The sequence below is a fragment of the Barbus barbus genome (genome assembly GCF_936440315.1).
Source record: "Barbus barbus genome assembly, chromosome: 25".
Lineage (NCBI taxonomy): Eukaryota > Metazoa > Chordata > Actinopteri > Cypriniformes > Cyprinidae > Barbus > Barbus barbus.
This window is the reverse complement of record NC_136753.1, coordinates 1,457,131-1,472,799: the sequence shown is the minus strand read 5'-3', so window position 1 is coordinate 1,472,799 and position 15,669 is coordinate 1,457,131. Positions and strand designations below refer to the sequence as shown.

General features: G+C 39.8%; 1 protein-coding gene across 2 annotated transcripts in view; it reads right to left on the bottom strand.

The window, feature by feature from the left end:
- Positions 1-2,609: 2,609 nt before the first annotated feature.
- Positions 2,610-15,669, bottom strand: part of LOC306845446 (E3 ubiquitin-protein ligase TRIM39-like) — a 65,659-nt gene continuing 52,599 nt past the window's right edge. The window contains exons 1-8 of one of the 2 annotated variants that reach the window (XM_079378258.1): positions 11,552-11,683; positions 10,845-10,928; positions 9,940-10,493; positions 9,692-9,787; positions 4,715-4,882; positions 4,482-4,620; positions 4,353-4,379; positions 2,610-3,357 (exon numbers count right to left, since the gene is read on the bottom strand). In XM_079378258.1, the coding sequence (XP_079234384.1) occupies positions 2,810-3,357; positions 4,353-4,379; positions 4,482-4,620; positions 4,715-4,882; positions 9,692-9,787; positions 9,940-10,493; positions 10,845-10,908 (1,596 nt within the window). In that variant the 5' untranslated portion in view covers positions 10,909-10,928; positions 11,552-11,683 and the 3' untranslated portion in view covers positions 2,610-2,809. Of the gene's footprint in view, positions 3,358-4,352; positions 4,380-4,481; positions 4,621-4,714; positions 4,883-9,691; positions 9,788-9,939; positions 10,494-10,844; positions 10,929-11,551; positions 11,684-15,669 lie in introns of those variants that run through there. The other variant, XM_079378259.1, reaches the window with a different exon arrangement.

Here is a 15,669-nt window from a genome sequence, read left to right as displayed (position 1 = left end):
AATCAATCACGGTGGAAACATTTAAAGGGAAGTGTAGAAAAGAGGAAGTGATTCTTGCAAAGTTAAGACTTGGACACACAGGGTTAAAGTCAACTTTGTATTTAATGACAAAATGCGTTTCTGATAAATATGACTTTTTATAAGAAATACAGGGTTAGATGAGAAAATATAGGCAGGCTATAATTCAAAAGGAAATGAAATAAAGAGGAAGAAAGGGAAAGCGAGAATGAAGGGAGGAAAAGGGGAAGATAGGGGAAAGTGAAAGAACAGAAATTAAGAATATATGTTATTTTTTTTATCTAAAGTATATAAAGCCCTGATGTGACACACTCCTGTACAGCAGGTGGCGGTATGCACCTGTAAATGCTGGTTTGCAATCCACCATTAAACTAAAAGAAGAAGAAGGTTCCCCCCCACAGTTTGTGTAGTTGGTTTGTTCCACCGATATACTGTAATGCATTCTAGTAAAGAAGCCCAGCACAAGAGTGTCTTTATGTTAACGAGCAGATGAACAAGAGAAACAACATGCTGTGTGAAACAACTTTCTGTAACATCATACAGAACCAGTTCAGTAACTTGCGTGGATGCGATCTGTGTGTCAGATGAAGGTTTTAGATTAACTTCAAAGTCCCAAATCCAGGGATGGAAAATTAGGAATAATTAACATTTTGTGTGATTTATGGTGTTTAAATCAGTTTTGCATTACATGTTTCCAGTAGATGAGAATCATGTCCAGAAGTGTCCAGTAGAGGCTGTATTCTCTCTCAGTGACTGCTGTTATCAGTGGAAAACGTTTCATGTATGCAATTTAATACTATAAATGAAAGCGAAGACCTACTAAAGACATATAATTATAAAGTGATCAGTATAAAAGTGTTTTGAATAGAATGGCAGTGTTTTTGTATTAAGTCTGAGTCACAGGTCTGTGTTTCACAGGGACGTGCAGAGAGTTCCTCAGCGGCAGCGGCTCAAATGTGGAAAAAGATGGGATACATTACTATTTTATATTTTTGCAAGAAGTCACTTATAGCCATCAAGCCGGCATTTATTTGATCAAATCACATTTTAATATACTTTATTAATTTACTTTGCATTTTATGCAATGTTGAATTATTAACAATGTTGAAAACCTGTGATAGTTTTTTCAGGATACTTCGATGAATAAAAAGTTAAATAAGAACTTTTACTTATTTAAAATATAACTTTTGTAACGATATACACTACCGTTCAAAAGCTTGGAGTCAGTATTTTTAATTTTTTTATTCAGCAAGGATTTGTTAAATTGATAGAAACGGTGATAGTAAAGATTGATATTGTTAGAAAACATCTCTACTTTGAATAAATGCTGTTCTTTTTAACTTTTTATTTATCAATGAACCCCAAAAAGTATCACAGGTTCCAATTTAAACATAAAATAAAAAATAAGCAGCACAACTGTTATTAATTGATAATAAATCAGTATATTAGAATGATTTCTGAAGGACCATGCATTGAAGACTGGAGCAATGATGCTGAAGAATCACATAAATAAATTATATTTTATTAAAATAGTATAAATGTATATTAAAATAGAAACACATTCTTTTAAATTGTAATATTTTCAATATTAGGCTACAGTTTTTTTCATCAAATAATGATGAGCATAAGACACTTTCATAATGCTGCATAATTATCAGAAATGGTAATATATGGCTCTAGAGCCTGTGGTTTCTGAAAACGCTCGCAACCATAGCAACGCCTCAGATTGACAGATATGGAAAAATAAACAGTTTTCTGAGTTTTGAGCGAGTCGTTACTGTTTTGTACAAATTGTCATGTTCATTAGAATTCAAATGCATTTTGTTTTATTGACCACAATATCATTGCTATTTGTTCGAGGGGCACTTTTGAATAATTTTGGAAAAGGACAGGGGCTCGAGCCCCAAAGCCCCCCCTTCTGCACGAGCCTGCTGTTTCATGTTTAATTAATCTACAATAAGACAGAATGTATTTATTGAACATCTTAATTCTGGGATCAATATACTGTATAAGGATCTTAATGAAATTAACTATAAATATTACATTTTCTCAAATGGACAAATAAAATCAGCAGTGAGTCCTAGGCTGGTTAGATAGACTAATTAAGGTATAAGTATAATAGTATTTCATGTGATGGGTTAACGAGTGCCAAGGCTTGCATTCATTAATAAAATTAAGATTGATTTACTTGTTTACTCTCAAGAATAAAAGGATTAGCATATTTACTGCTGATTTGAACACTCATAATAAACCCATGAATATCCTTTAAAACAGTAAATATGATCATTCTGGATTTCATGCTGATATTGAATTTAGCTGCAAGTCATATTACACCATCTGTGTTACAGACATACTTTCTCTTTAAACTTTTAAAGGGTTCAAATTTGTGAATAAAAGTAATTCTGTTCTGTTTTTATAGTAAAACGTACCTCATTGTGCCGTTGTGTTAACATGTGGCATGGTACTATGGTAAGATCATGTCTTTTGGACACTACTATGAGCATAATATCATGCTATTTTTATGTATCTTACAGTACTATGTACATACCGTTGTATATGAATATAGTAATCATACAGTTCTATGATACATATCAAGGTTTTGCCGTCTGATTTATTACAGTAATATCACAGAACATGAGAAAATGTAATTATAGCAGAAACAAACATTATAGAAATTGAAAAACAAATGATAAAAAATAGCAGCACAAAATGTTTTCAAAATTGTAATTATAAACATTTATTTTTATAAATCATTGATTATTTTAATACTATATTTCGTTTTAGGAGTATATTATTTATTATAATTGACAGGTGTGATGATCAGTGGGCTTGAGTTTTCACCTCCATCATTAGTGCATGGGCTAAAATATGGATAGAGTTTTTCAGTGAAAGACTGAGCAGTGAAAGAGTAGATATGAGAGCTGGACTCTGCATCATAAAAGCAGACCAGACCCTCCTCATAATCCACAAACACACCGACCCGCTGCGGCTTCACTCTCAGAGACAGAGAGATAGGAGGACCAGCGAGAGCCTTATATTCATCTCCATTCCTCAGCCACACGGTCCACTGACCATCACTGGGACTCGCTGTGATCTGTCCCTTCCTGTGAATGGATTCTCTGGCCACTCCTAAATCCCATTTAGTCTTTCCCTTCACCTGCACCTCAAAATAAAATCTCCCTGAGGAGAATCCCTCCTTTCCCAAGACACAGGCACAGTAATCAAATCTCTCTGGATTGTCTGGGAGTTTCTGTCTAATGTCTCCATGTCTCACTTGTTTTCCATCATCAGACAGAATGAGATGAGGATGAGCTGTATCAGGATCCAGAGTCACATCCACTGAGAAAACACAGAATATCAATCAAACTCACAATACACAGATTCTGTGATGATGATGTTTCTAATATTTAATCCAGCGTGATCTCATGATAATTCTTATGTATTGAGAAACAGACCCAAATCCAAGCCTTTATTCTGCGATCTTCATCTCATCCCGAGCAGCGAGTCCAGCGACCGGAAACAGAGAAGCCCGCGCTGACTGACGCGTCCGTTACGAATTCAGATGTTGCCGCTTCAAACGACAGGTTTTACGGCAGGATAATCGAACGCTCATTGGCTCTCACCTGCATTCGTCACAGATTGCGACATGCCGTGTTTCTGGTGAGGTGTGTGTTTGAATGATGCGAGCGCGCGCGCAGTGTTGCCAATTTAGCGACTTTTCAGACCCCCAGGGACGCATCATGAAGCAGAGGTGCCCTGGGCACGGACTGATTAAAGGCCCCCTCAGTTGAAATTGCGCTAATATTTTCTTAAATTCAAATTGTAATGGATTCTATCTACACTAAGTGAAAATAGCAGGATTTTCTGATATTTATACTACTTGTCGCAAAATAGTGGCAATTATCTGCACCTCAGTATTGCATTACATTATAAAACAGTATGCAATAATAACGTGTTGAGTGTACATTTTAAATAATTTTAATTCAAATTATTAAATGGAAGCCACCTTATTGGTACAATAAAGCCCTCCCGACACCTACCCTAACCCTCCCCGATACTTTATTATCAACTTTTTGGTTATTTCTTTCATTTGTATCGACAATAAATGCTTTTACGATGTGATATGAGATTTGAAAAGGGAGAAAAAAAGATTGGCAAAAGGCGGGATCGAACCCAGGTCAATCGCGTTAAAAATGTGCGTTTTGTGCTTGTAAATGTTAGGTATTAATATCTAGTATAATCATGAGAGCAGGCTGTTTAATCAGATTGTAGAGCAGTAATGAAGCTGTGAGTGTATGAATGTAAACTAGTGTAGTGCAGACAGCACACTGTACCTGCATACTGCTGCATCCACTTCAGCTCTGTAGAGACACATGACAAGAAAACATCAGCAGATCAGGTTATATATAAATAACAGAGTAAATCCTCTTGTTTCTATCTGATCAGTGTATGTATTGATGTACCAGTTTGTGTGAGTTTGTCATCTATAGTGTCCTTCAGTTGGTTCAGAGCTCTCCTCAGAGTCTCCAGACTCTCATGAGTCTTCATACTGATCTCAGGCCAGTTCCTGGTGTTTCTAGAGCTGCACAGGGATGAGTGAATCTACAGCAGGAGAGAGGAGCAATCCTTCAGCATGGGGAGTGTTATGGTGTCATATACTGCATTATCATTGATCAGAGAGATCATGTTGACTGACCTGTAGGAGGTGGAGGTGATCTTCAGTGTGTGAGAGCTGCTCCAGCTCAGTGTTTCTCATCTTTAGCTCAGTGATCTCCTGCTCCAGCTCTTCAATCAGCTCTTGCTCCTGTTTCTCTGCTGCTTTCTGCTGCTCCTCCATCATCTCCAGCAGTTCAGTGTAAAATCCCTGTTGCAAGAATCAGTGTTATTATTGCTCATACATCAGTGTTTTTAAGGGGATTTAAAATACCTCAACAGAACAAGAAACTTCATCCTGCACCAATTGCTCTGATTGATTCTCAAATCATGTGTTTAGTTGAGGAGAGTTGTTATATTACTGTACTATAAGGTGACCAGACGTGCCTCTTCCCGGGGACATGTTCTGCTCAGGATTTCTAAATTGCCTAAAATAAGCAGGTGTTGGTTTTTTGCACTAAACTGATCGATCTTTGTATGACATCAAAGTACTGTGAGAGCGATTCGAAAGCATGGAGCCGTCTGCTCTCTGTAGCTCTCGCAGTACTTTGATGTCAGACAAAACAAAGAAACCTTTTCCATCTCAAAATGTGCACCTCTGGATTGGTCAGTCCAGCAGGGTTAGGTGTAAGAGAGGGAGGTTAAAAGATCAAGATCAAGATCAAGTGTGCTTTATTGTCAATTCTTCCACATGTACGGCGCATACATACAGATAATTGAAATTGTGTTACTCTCAGACTCTTGGTGCATACAGTTAAAATTAAACACGTTCAAATACAGATAATACAGTTTAAACATATGTACATACAACTATACAGCTATACAAATGAGGACATTGTACAAAAATAAAGAAATAGATAAAGTGGCATAAGGCACAAGGCAGAATAGATAGAGTGCAAACCAGTTAAATAAAACAAAACTGTGCAGATATATGTGTAGTGCAAGAAGAGCTTGGCAGTAGGGAGAACAGTCCTTATATCAGACTATCCGAAGAGGTAGTTTGCAGTCAATGCTGGATGAGGTAGTGATCAGTCCAATGTTGCACAAGTGACAGGTGCTGGTCACAGTCTTTAAGTTGGTGAAGGGGGGGGGGGGGGGCTCAGAGTTCAGTGTTGCATGGGGTAAAAGAGGGGAGGGGGGGCAAGGACGGGAGGGAGTTCAGCTTCCTGACAGCCTGATGTATGAAGCTGTCCTTCAGTCTGCTGGTCCTCGCCTGGAGAGTCCGCAGTCTCCTCCCTGATGGCAGCAGACTGAAGAAGCTGTGTGTCGGGTGGGTGGGATCACCTGCAATGCGGAGGGCTTTGCGGGTGAGACGGGTGCTGTAAATGTCCTGGAGGGAGGAGAGAGAGACACCAACGATCTTCTCAGCTGCTCTCACTATGCGCTGAAGTGACTTGCGGCAGGATGCGTTGCAAGCGCCATACCACACAGTGATGCAGCTGGTTAGGATGCTCTCGATGGTGCCTCTGTAGTGGGAAGTCGTGGCCTAATGGTTAGAGAGTCGGACTTGTAATCCGAAGGTTGCGGGTTCGAGTCTCCGGCTGGCAGGAATTGTAGGTGGGGGGAGTGAATGTCCAGCGCTCTCTCCACCCTCAATACCACGACTGAGGTGCCCTTGAGCAAGGCACCGAACCCCCAACTGCTCCCCGGGCGCCGCAGCATAAATGGCTGCCCACTGCTCCGGGTGTGTGTTCACTGCTGTGTGTGTGTGTGTTCACTGCTGTGTGTGTGCACGTTTGTATGGGTTAAATGCAGAGCACGAATTCCGAGTATGGGTCACCGAGATGGGGGCAGGGGCTCTGGCTCTTCTCAGTTTGCAGAGGAAGTAGAGACGCTGCTGTGCTTTCTTGGCCAGTGCTACAGTGTTTTAGTCCAGGAGAGGTCCTCTGTGATGTGCACACCCAGGAACTTGGTGCTGCTCACTCTCTCCACAGTCGCACCGTTGATGGTCAGAGGGGGCATGCTGAGTGTGTCAACAACAATCTCCTTCGTCTTCTCCACATTCAGAGAGAGATTGTTGTCACTGCACCACCCGGCCAGGCGGCTCACCTCGCTGCTGTAGTTTGTCTCATCTCTGTTGCTAATGAGACCCACCACAGTCGTGTCATCCGCAAACTTAATGAACAGGTTGGAGTTGTGTGACGGTGTGCAGTCGTGGGTCAGCACAGTGAAGAGGAGGGGTCTCAGCACACATCCTTGGGGGGCCCCAGTGTTCAGTGTGATGGTGCTGGATGTGTTACTGCCAACCCGTACTGCTTGAGGTCTCCCGGTCAGGAAGTCCAACAGCCAGTTGCACAGAGAGGTGTTGAGCCCCAGCTGGACCAGTTTGTGAGTGAGCTGTTGAGGGATGATTGTGTTGAATGCTGAAATGAAGTCTATGAACAGCATCCTGACATATAAGTCTTTTTTGTCCAGATGTGTGAGGGCTGGGTGGAGGGCAGTGGCGATGGCATCATCGGTCGAGCGGTTGGACCTATATGCAAACTGGACTGGGGTCAAGGGAGGGGGGGGACAGACTTGATGTGGTGCATGACTAGCCGTTCGAAGCACTTCATGAGAATAGGAGTGAGTGCTATTGGACGGTAGTCATTGAAACAGGATGGAGATGACTTCTTCGGGACTGGAATGATGGTGGTAGCTTTGAAGCATGTGGGGACAACGGCCTGATTTAGCGAGATGTTGAAGATGTCTGTGAAGACATCAGTGAGTTCCACTGCACAGTCTCTCAGTACACGCCCAGGAATGTTGTCAGGACCCGGAGCTTTACGTGTGTTGATCCTGCTGAGGGATCTCCTCACACTGTCCGGGGACAGCGTCATCACCTGGTCGCCGGGAGGAGGTGGAGTCTTCTGTGCAGTGGTGCTGTTTTGTGCCTCAAAGCGAGCAAAGAAGGTATTCAGCTCGTTCAGCAGGGGGATGGTGCTGTCACAGGTCTGTGGTGGGGGCTTGTAGTCCGTGATGGTCTGTATCCCCTGCCACAGGCTCCGAGTGTCTCTGCTGTCGCTGAAACGATGGGCTATCCTCCTGGAGTACTGTCTCTTGGCCTCTCTGATGCCGCGGGAAAGGTTGGCCCTAGCTGTCTTCAGGCCCTCCTCATCTCCAGCTCTAAAGGCAACGTTCCGAGCCTTCAGAAGTATGTAAACCTCCCCTGTCATCCACGGCTTCTGGTTGGCCCTGACAATGATGGACTTTGTGACCGTTACATCATCAATGCACTTGGTGATGTAGGCAGTGACAGTCTCCGAGTACTCTTGGAGGTCTGTAGTGTTGTTGTGTGTTGCAGCCTGTTTAAACATATTCCAGTCAGTGGTGTCAAAACAGTCTTGAAGTGCCTCTGACGACCCTTCCGGCCACACTTGAATCTGTTTGTGTATTGGTTTGATGACTTTAACGAGCGGTCTGTATGCAGGCATTAGCATGACAGTGATGTGGTCTGAGGCTCCGAGGTGGGGGAGGGGGAGGGCCTTGTAGGCTCCTCTCTGGGTGGTGTAAACAAAGTCCAAAGTATTTTTTCCCCTTGTTGGAAAGTCTATGTGTTGATGTATTTTTGGGAACACACTCTTTAAGTCTGCGTGGTTGAAATCCCCAGCCAAGATGAGAAAAGAATCTGGATGGGTTGTCTGCTGCTCACTGGTGTGCTGGTACAGATCATTTAGTGCCTCACTCCTGTTGTTGTTGTTGGAGCTGGGAGGGATGTATACAGCAACGAGCAGTATAGCTGTATATTCTCTCGTTAGATAGAACGGCCGGCACATAATAATCTTAAACTCCACCAAGCGTGAGCAGTGTTTGCAGACCACAACAGCGTCGCGGCACCACCGCGGATCTTACCTCCCTCGACGAGAGCTCTGTCAGCTCGATAGCATGTTAGCTGGTCGAGCTGTATGGCGCAGTCCGGTACGCTGTTGTTAAGCCATGTTTCCGTAAACACAAACACACAACAGTCTCTTACAGTCCTCTGAAGTAGTCGGATGTAGTCCAGTTTATTGGTCCAGTAGTCCATTTATCTCTCTACCCAAACCCATCCCCATCCCATCCCAAACCCAAACCCATCACGGCTCAATACCTTTGAGACAGACGCTCTCCAAGATTCATTCCTTTCTCCTCTGTGCATCTGCGTTCGTCATGCACTTTCCCCCCCGGATCTTACGGTACACCTTTCGCTACGCCTGCGTCATACACTCGACCGCCTTGTTATGAACGCGGCTGCTTGAGAGACCGGAAGCTGCACATTTCAGTTTATACAGTTTCAATAATCTATATTTTTCTTAAACTAACGCATCGTTTCTCTTCAGAAGGTCTTTATTAACACCCCGCAGCCGTGTGGAGTAGTTTTGTGATGATGAATACGTTTTTTTCAGATTCAGAAACAGGGGCACTATTCACTGCAATTATACAGATTGGAACAGACAGGACAATGTGGAATATAACTCCGACTGTGTTCATCTGAAGAGGAATGGCAGACATGCCTAGGATGCCCTGAGGGTGAGTAAATCTTTGGTTAATTTTCATTTTTGGGTGAACTATCCCTTTAAATCTGTGGATATTTGGAAGAACCCGCTGAGATCTTCCAGCTCACTCCTAATGAACTCATGAAGAATCTTTATTCTCTACACGCATCTGGACTCTTGTTCAGCAACAAAGCCAGCGCAAGTAACCATTTATCAACTATTTAAATGTGTTTCTAATTTTTGACCCCTTTTATTAAGGTGATTTTGATTGGTTTTGATCGAATGGTTCACAGATTTTTAATACTGCCAGTTTTTTGTTCTCTCTCTTTTTTACTCCATTGTGTATGTTTGTGTTTTGCTTAGTTTAGTTATCATTTATTATAGTGTTTGCTGCTCACAGATCAGAGTCACTAAAACGCTGATCTTGCTACATTACTGCTAGTACTGTATACAGTAGGAAAGATATTCTTTCTTGGCCAGGAAGATGCTGCTGGTCTGTATATCAGGAGTCTTGGAGAGATGCAACTAAATGATGTATAACATATTTAACTTTAATTAAATTAACTCACTTTTCTGACTTCTGCTGAGTGTTTGATTTCTTGAATCTTCTTGATTCTGTTCTGGATCGTCTTCTGCACGTCTTTCTGTGTCTTCATCAGTTCAGTCTATAGAGAGAACAACACAGACACATTTATCATAACACAGATTTACTGTCGTCTGAGGAAACTTACAATTTTTATTTTTCACAATAAGAAATTAAAAATTTTAATCTTCATGATATAAGCTTTGTAAAAGCAGTTTAGTCAGTAACTTCTACCTTCTTCTGTTGACTCTCCTCTTCTATAGGAACAGTGTTGTGGTTCTTGTGTTCTTTAACGGTGCAGACTAAACACACACACGTCTGATCATCTCTACAGAACAGATCCAGAGGTCTCTCATGTTTCTGACATATATAGTCCTCCAGATTACTCACAGGATCCATCAGTTTGTGTTTCTTCAAACCTGCCACTCTCAAATGAGGCTCCAGATGAGTTTCACAGTAAGAGCTCTGACACACCAGACACGACTTCAGGGCTTTCAGCTTTCTTTCCTCACAGACGTCACACAGAACTTCAGTTGTTTTCTCAGGACTTTTCTTTTTACAGTGATCTACGAGCTCTCGGAGTGTGGTATTAATCTTGAGATCAGGTCTGTGCTTGAATGTTTCTTTACAGTATGGACAGCTGCAGGTCTGGCTGTTGTCCCAGCACTTATTCAGACAGGTCTTGCAGAAGTTGTGTCCACATGGAGTCGAGACTGGATCAGTGAACACCTCCAGACATATCGAGCACTGAATCTCCTCAGACAGTGAACTAATGGAGGATGACATTACTGGAAAGAGACATTAATTATTAGTGTGACCTCCTTCTGTACTGTTTATAAAGAATCACATGATGCACCTCATGAAGCTGGATGAATGTAAAGAGTGTCTAGAGACAAAGATTGGCGACTTTTAAGAAATCCATATATACAGTCAGCAGGTCATTATTGTAAGATGAACCCAAGCTGATCAGAACCTACATGTGAAGCTCATTACAGAACCACTTACCAAAATAAATAAATACATGTACAAGAATTATACTTGTTAAGCTGAAATTATTTGATCTGATTTACATTTCTTAACTGTACATATTCAATATTATAAAAGAAAAGTCAAAGTGTTTTTCTTGGTTATTAACTTACATGGAGGTAATCTCTCGATACTCCGTCTCCTGGTTTTTCTTGCTGTTTGTGAAGATTCTGCCATTATTCTTTCCCTCTTAAAGCCTTTTAAAGAAAAAATATAGTTTTCCTTTTTTAGACTCGACTAAATTGGACCATGACAGCTAAATCAAGATTTATATTAAATTGGTTAAAGTGTGAGAGTTGATAGTGATGGAAACACAATCATTCATTTGAAACAAAGCGAGTGACTCGTTAACTTACTGAACTATGACCTGCTGTTTAGATTAAAGACAGTACAAAGAACAAGTCATACATTTTCCAGCAAACATAAATATATATCTCTTTATAGAAAATTAGGCACATCTATCCACAAAATGGTCAAGAGTCATCCTCATCCTGTTTAATATTAAAGTGATTTTCAGCTGCAATGAAGCAGGTTTGAGTTCAGTTTGTCTGCAGGTCATTTACTTCCTGTTTCTTTAGTCTTTATGTAATGTGGCGAAATGACAGAAACACCAAACTTTGAATTACAACCAATCAAATTACGTACTTTTAATACAATTCTGACACAGTTTCAGTGCATTAATCAACTAAAGCAGCTGAGTATTTGACGCTTAAACCTGCTTCTGTTCAACTCATTCCAGTCTGATATAAACCCTACTAAACCAGACCCCTGCCATCAGAAACCTGTTCAGCACAATCTCTCTTATATTTCTATCACTTACCTCTGAGTAGCAGATGTGTTCACAAGGGTCTTTAAACAGATAAATATTCTGTTGTTTATAGAGTTTGATCTTTTCAGGCGTCCATATTGTTGCAGATTAAGTTTCTCTTTCTCTTTCTCCGAGTCTCTCACTGAACTACAGTGATGTCAGAGCTCCTCCTGTAGTTGTGTGTTGGTTCATGTGTGTCTGTTGGTCAGCTCATGAAGAAGATATTTAAGCAGAATTGATTATTTGGCAACATTTATGAAGAGTTTCCTCGTAAATCTAGCAAAAAATGTGTCTATTGTCAGCACTGAACCCAGCTCTGGTGGCGTTGCTGTGCATCACATGCTGAATAATACTCTTCTATATGAGTCTATGAAGAGGTTTGAGCACATGTATAAATCTTTTTCACATTATTTTATATCAGCTGTAGTTTATCTTCTGTAGTTCTTAATTTCATATTTGAATGGCAAGTGGTAGTCTGCTTAATTTGTCCTTTTACTCTCACAGAGCAAAGACATGGACACTGACAACATGCTTGTTATTGCCACAATCCTCTAGCCTGCTCTCCAGTGAGTATTGAATACATAAATCATACTATTTCACATCTACCATAAGTCAGAAGTCAAATAAAAGGTATTCTTTATTGGTGTTATGTGTGTTTTTTAGGATAATGCTTTGATGAAGGATGCCCTTGTGTTCCTGCATGAACACAGATCATTATCTGTTCTGTGTAAGATTTTACATGCTGTAGCTCATAAGAATAGAGTAATTATTAAACATTGTGGAGGGGTTGTTCTTTTATGCTGGTTTTACCCTGGCTTTACACTTTTTCTAAGCATTCTGCCAAGTCACCTGTGCCGATATACACTGAAGATCAGGAGCAGACTGATGCAATCCACTCTCACCTGACTTCAGTTCTGGACAGCACACCCACACTGACCAGATCAAATTCATCATGAATGGACTTTTTTCCAGAGGTTGGTCTCATCTGTCCATCCTGGAGGCTGAGGAGAAATTTCTGCGAGGACCTGTCATTTACATAAGGTACTGTAAGGATACTATAAAGGAAAATGTGGTCAAACATGACATCCTGCCATTATTCACAAATAACCATTTCTTTCTACAACTATCCAACTTTAGTTTTTTTTACCAGTGAGTGGAGCATTTTGACAGGAGGACTGAACAATAATTAAAGAGAGTCATCAACGGGAGTCATCCTAGTTCATGCTTTTAATAAATGTTGTTAATATATAAGATTGTTGTACACAAAAAAGTTGTCTTTTTCTTCTGAGATGGCTAGATGGCCCTTGGAATTTTAGAAAGGGGTGAATTGTGTTTGTCTTTATAAAACGCTTCGTAGGACACTGTTCTGTTGCTGTATGACAACCAATAGTGAAAACTAAAGCATAAATAAATATTACATATTTCATTGGTGCATATGATTACACTGTAAGTCTGATGGGCTGAATATGGTTAATATCTGAATGTAACTTTATATATAAATTCACAAAAACATATATATATATCACTCAATCTCCTGTATGAAAATCTGAATATATACAGTAGATCATGTACCATTACATTGAGTTCTTTTTCATATCAATGTCTTCATTCAATGAGCCACTTACGTTAAACTTTTCTTTATAATGGTTTTCTATGGGAGGAAAATGCATAATGTGAAAACTTTGAGGGTTGCTTTCATATTCTGGGCACATCTGCTTACTTGTATATCTAGTTGGAAACATTAATAAGGTGTATACTGAGTTTTGTCTTTTAATATTACCTTCTTAATTTATTAACCACGTTAATTATTTGTAAAACTCGTAAGGGTTCTTATGGTAACACTTATTTGGTTTTAATATGATTCAAATGAGAACAGATGCTCTGGAGAGACAACCATCAAAAGAGAATGGTTTTGCAGGTGATATGAGTCTCCATGTGTTCATTGTGTCTCGAGGCCATTTAGAAAGCTGTCTAAAAACTTTCACCAAAAGAGGAGACCCTTAAATGTACCTTTTTTAGATGTTTAAGCCTTTATTTTGGGTAAGTGTCACTACTTACTGTAAAATTAAGAGATTAATGTTTAGACTTTTGCATATTATAACCTGGAACATGGATGTGTGAAATAATTACATTAGATCCAAAACATAGTTTTAGCAACATAACGCAGATGCTACAGAACACAGTTAGCTGACTAGCTGGATAAGATCGTATGCTACGCTAATATATTACTCCACAGACATTACTGGCTTGTACGTTTACATCCATAATATTATAAATATACAGTTTATTGCTGGTCTGTGGTTTTATACCGCTGTTATTTTGAAAGATTTCATATTATTGTAAGGTGAGCTTAAAGGGTGCACTACTATAAAAATCACAGCTTCAGTGTGACATCAATAAGAAAAAGTATCATTTCATACATATTGTTAATAATAGTTGTTCATATTAAAATATGTACAAACTTAATACATGACCTAGACTATTTATTTAAGCTCTTCTACATTGAACGTCTTTGTAAATACTTCAGAAACACACTTTAAATATTAACTGATGGTTGTCACTTTAAGTTCATCGAGTTTCTATGGATTCTGTCGACTCAGATCTGCAGACTGGCTCTGATCTTTGGTAACTAGCATCAGCTTCTCCAGCCTGTAAATCTGTGGAGAATCAGGACAGAAATCATGTATTCCAGTCTTAAGAGACTATAGAGAAGTTTACATCCATTTAATAAGAGGCTTCATAACGAGGCTAGTTTCTGTGTTCATCCCCATGAATTAAATGTGTTATTGGTTTGTTTTATCTGATTTGTGAATGTGTTACTTAGCTGAACGTGGACTAATATAGATGTTGATATGTGCTTAGATGACACTTCGGCTCCGTTCACAGTAGCTCCACAGAAACTGTTATCATTTACATGTGGAGCGTCTCAAACTCATCTCTGCATGTTGTTGTGAGTTTGGCTTTATTAACGTTCATCTGGGAACACAACGTGCGCCATTTCATCAGATTTTCATCAGAAGGTAAATCATTTATAAATCTACACAAACAGGAGAATACATCACGATTCCCAAATAAAAGCTCAAACCCTCACTCTAAGTTTACACGTTTTGATGTCCACATATTCATTTAATTACATAATAAAGGGAGACGCTATTATAACATACACAAATCAATCACGGTGGAAACATTTAAAGGGAAGTGTAGAAAAGAGGAAGTGATTCTTGCAAAGTTAAGACTTGGACACACAGGGTTAAAGTCAACTTTGTATTTAATGACAAAATGCGTTTCTGATAAATATGACTTTTTATAAGAAACACAGGGTTAGATGAGAAAATATAGGTAGGTTATAATTCAAAAGGAAAGGAAATAAAGAGGAAGAAAAGGAAAGCGAGAATGAAGGGAGGAAAAGGGGAAGATAGGGGAAAGTGAAAGAACAGAAATTAAGAATATATGTTATTTTTTTTATCTAAAGTATATAAAGCCCTGATGTGACACACTCCTGTACAGCAGGTGGCGGTATGCACCCGTAAATGCTGGTTTGCAATTCACCATTAAACTAAAAGAAGAAGAAGAAGGTTCCCCCCAAAGTTTGTGTCGTTGGTTTGTTCCACCGATATACTGTAATGCATTCTAGTAAAGAAGCCCAGCACAAGAGTGTCTTTATGTTAACGAGCAGATGAACAAGAGAAACAACATGCTGTGTGAAACAACTTTCTGTAACATCATACAGAACCAGTTCAGTAACTTGCGTGGATGCGATCTGTGTGTCAGATGAAGGTTTTAGATTAACTTCAAAGTCCCAAATCCAGGGATGGAAAATTAGGAATAATTAACATTTTGTGTGATTTATGGTGTTTAAATCAGTTTTGCATTACATGTTTCCAGTAGATGAGAATCATGTCCAGAAGTGTCCAGTAGAGGCTGTATTCTCTCTCAGTGACTGCTGTTATCAGTGGAAAACGTTTCATGTATGCAATTTAATACTATAAATGAAAGCGAAGACCTACTAAAGACATATAATTATAAAGTGATCAGTATAAAAGTGTTTTGAATAGAATGGCAGTGTTTTTGTATTAAGTCTGAGTCACAGGTCTGTGTTTCACAGGGACGTGCAGAGAGTTCCTCAGCGG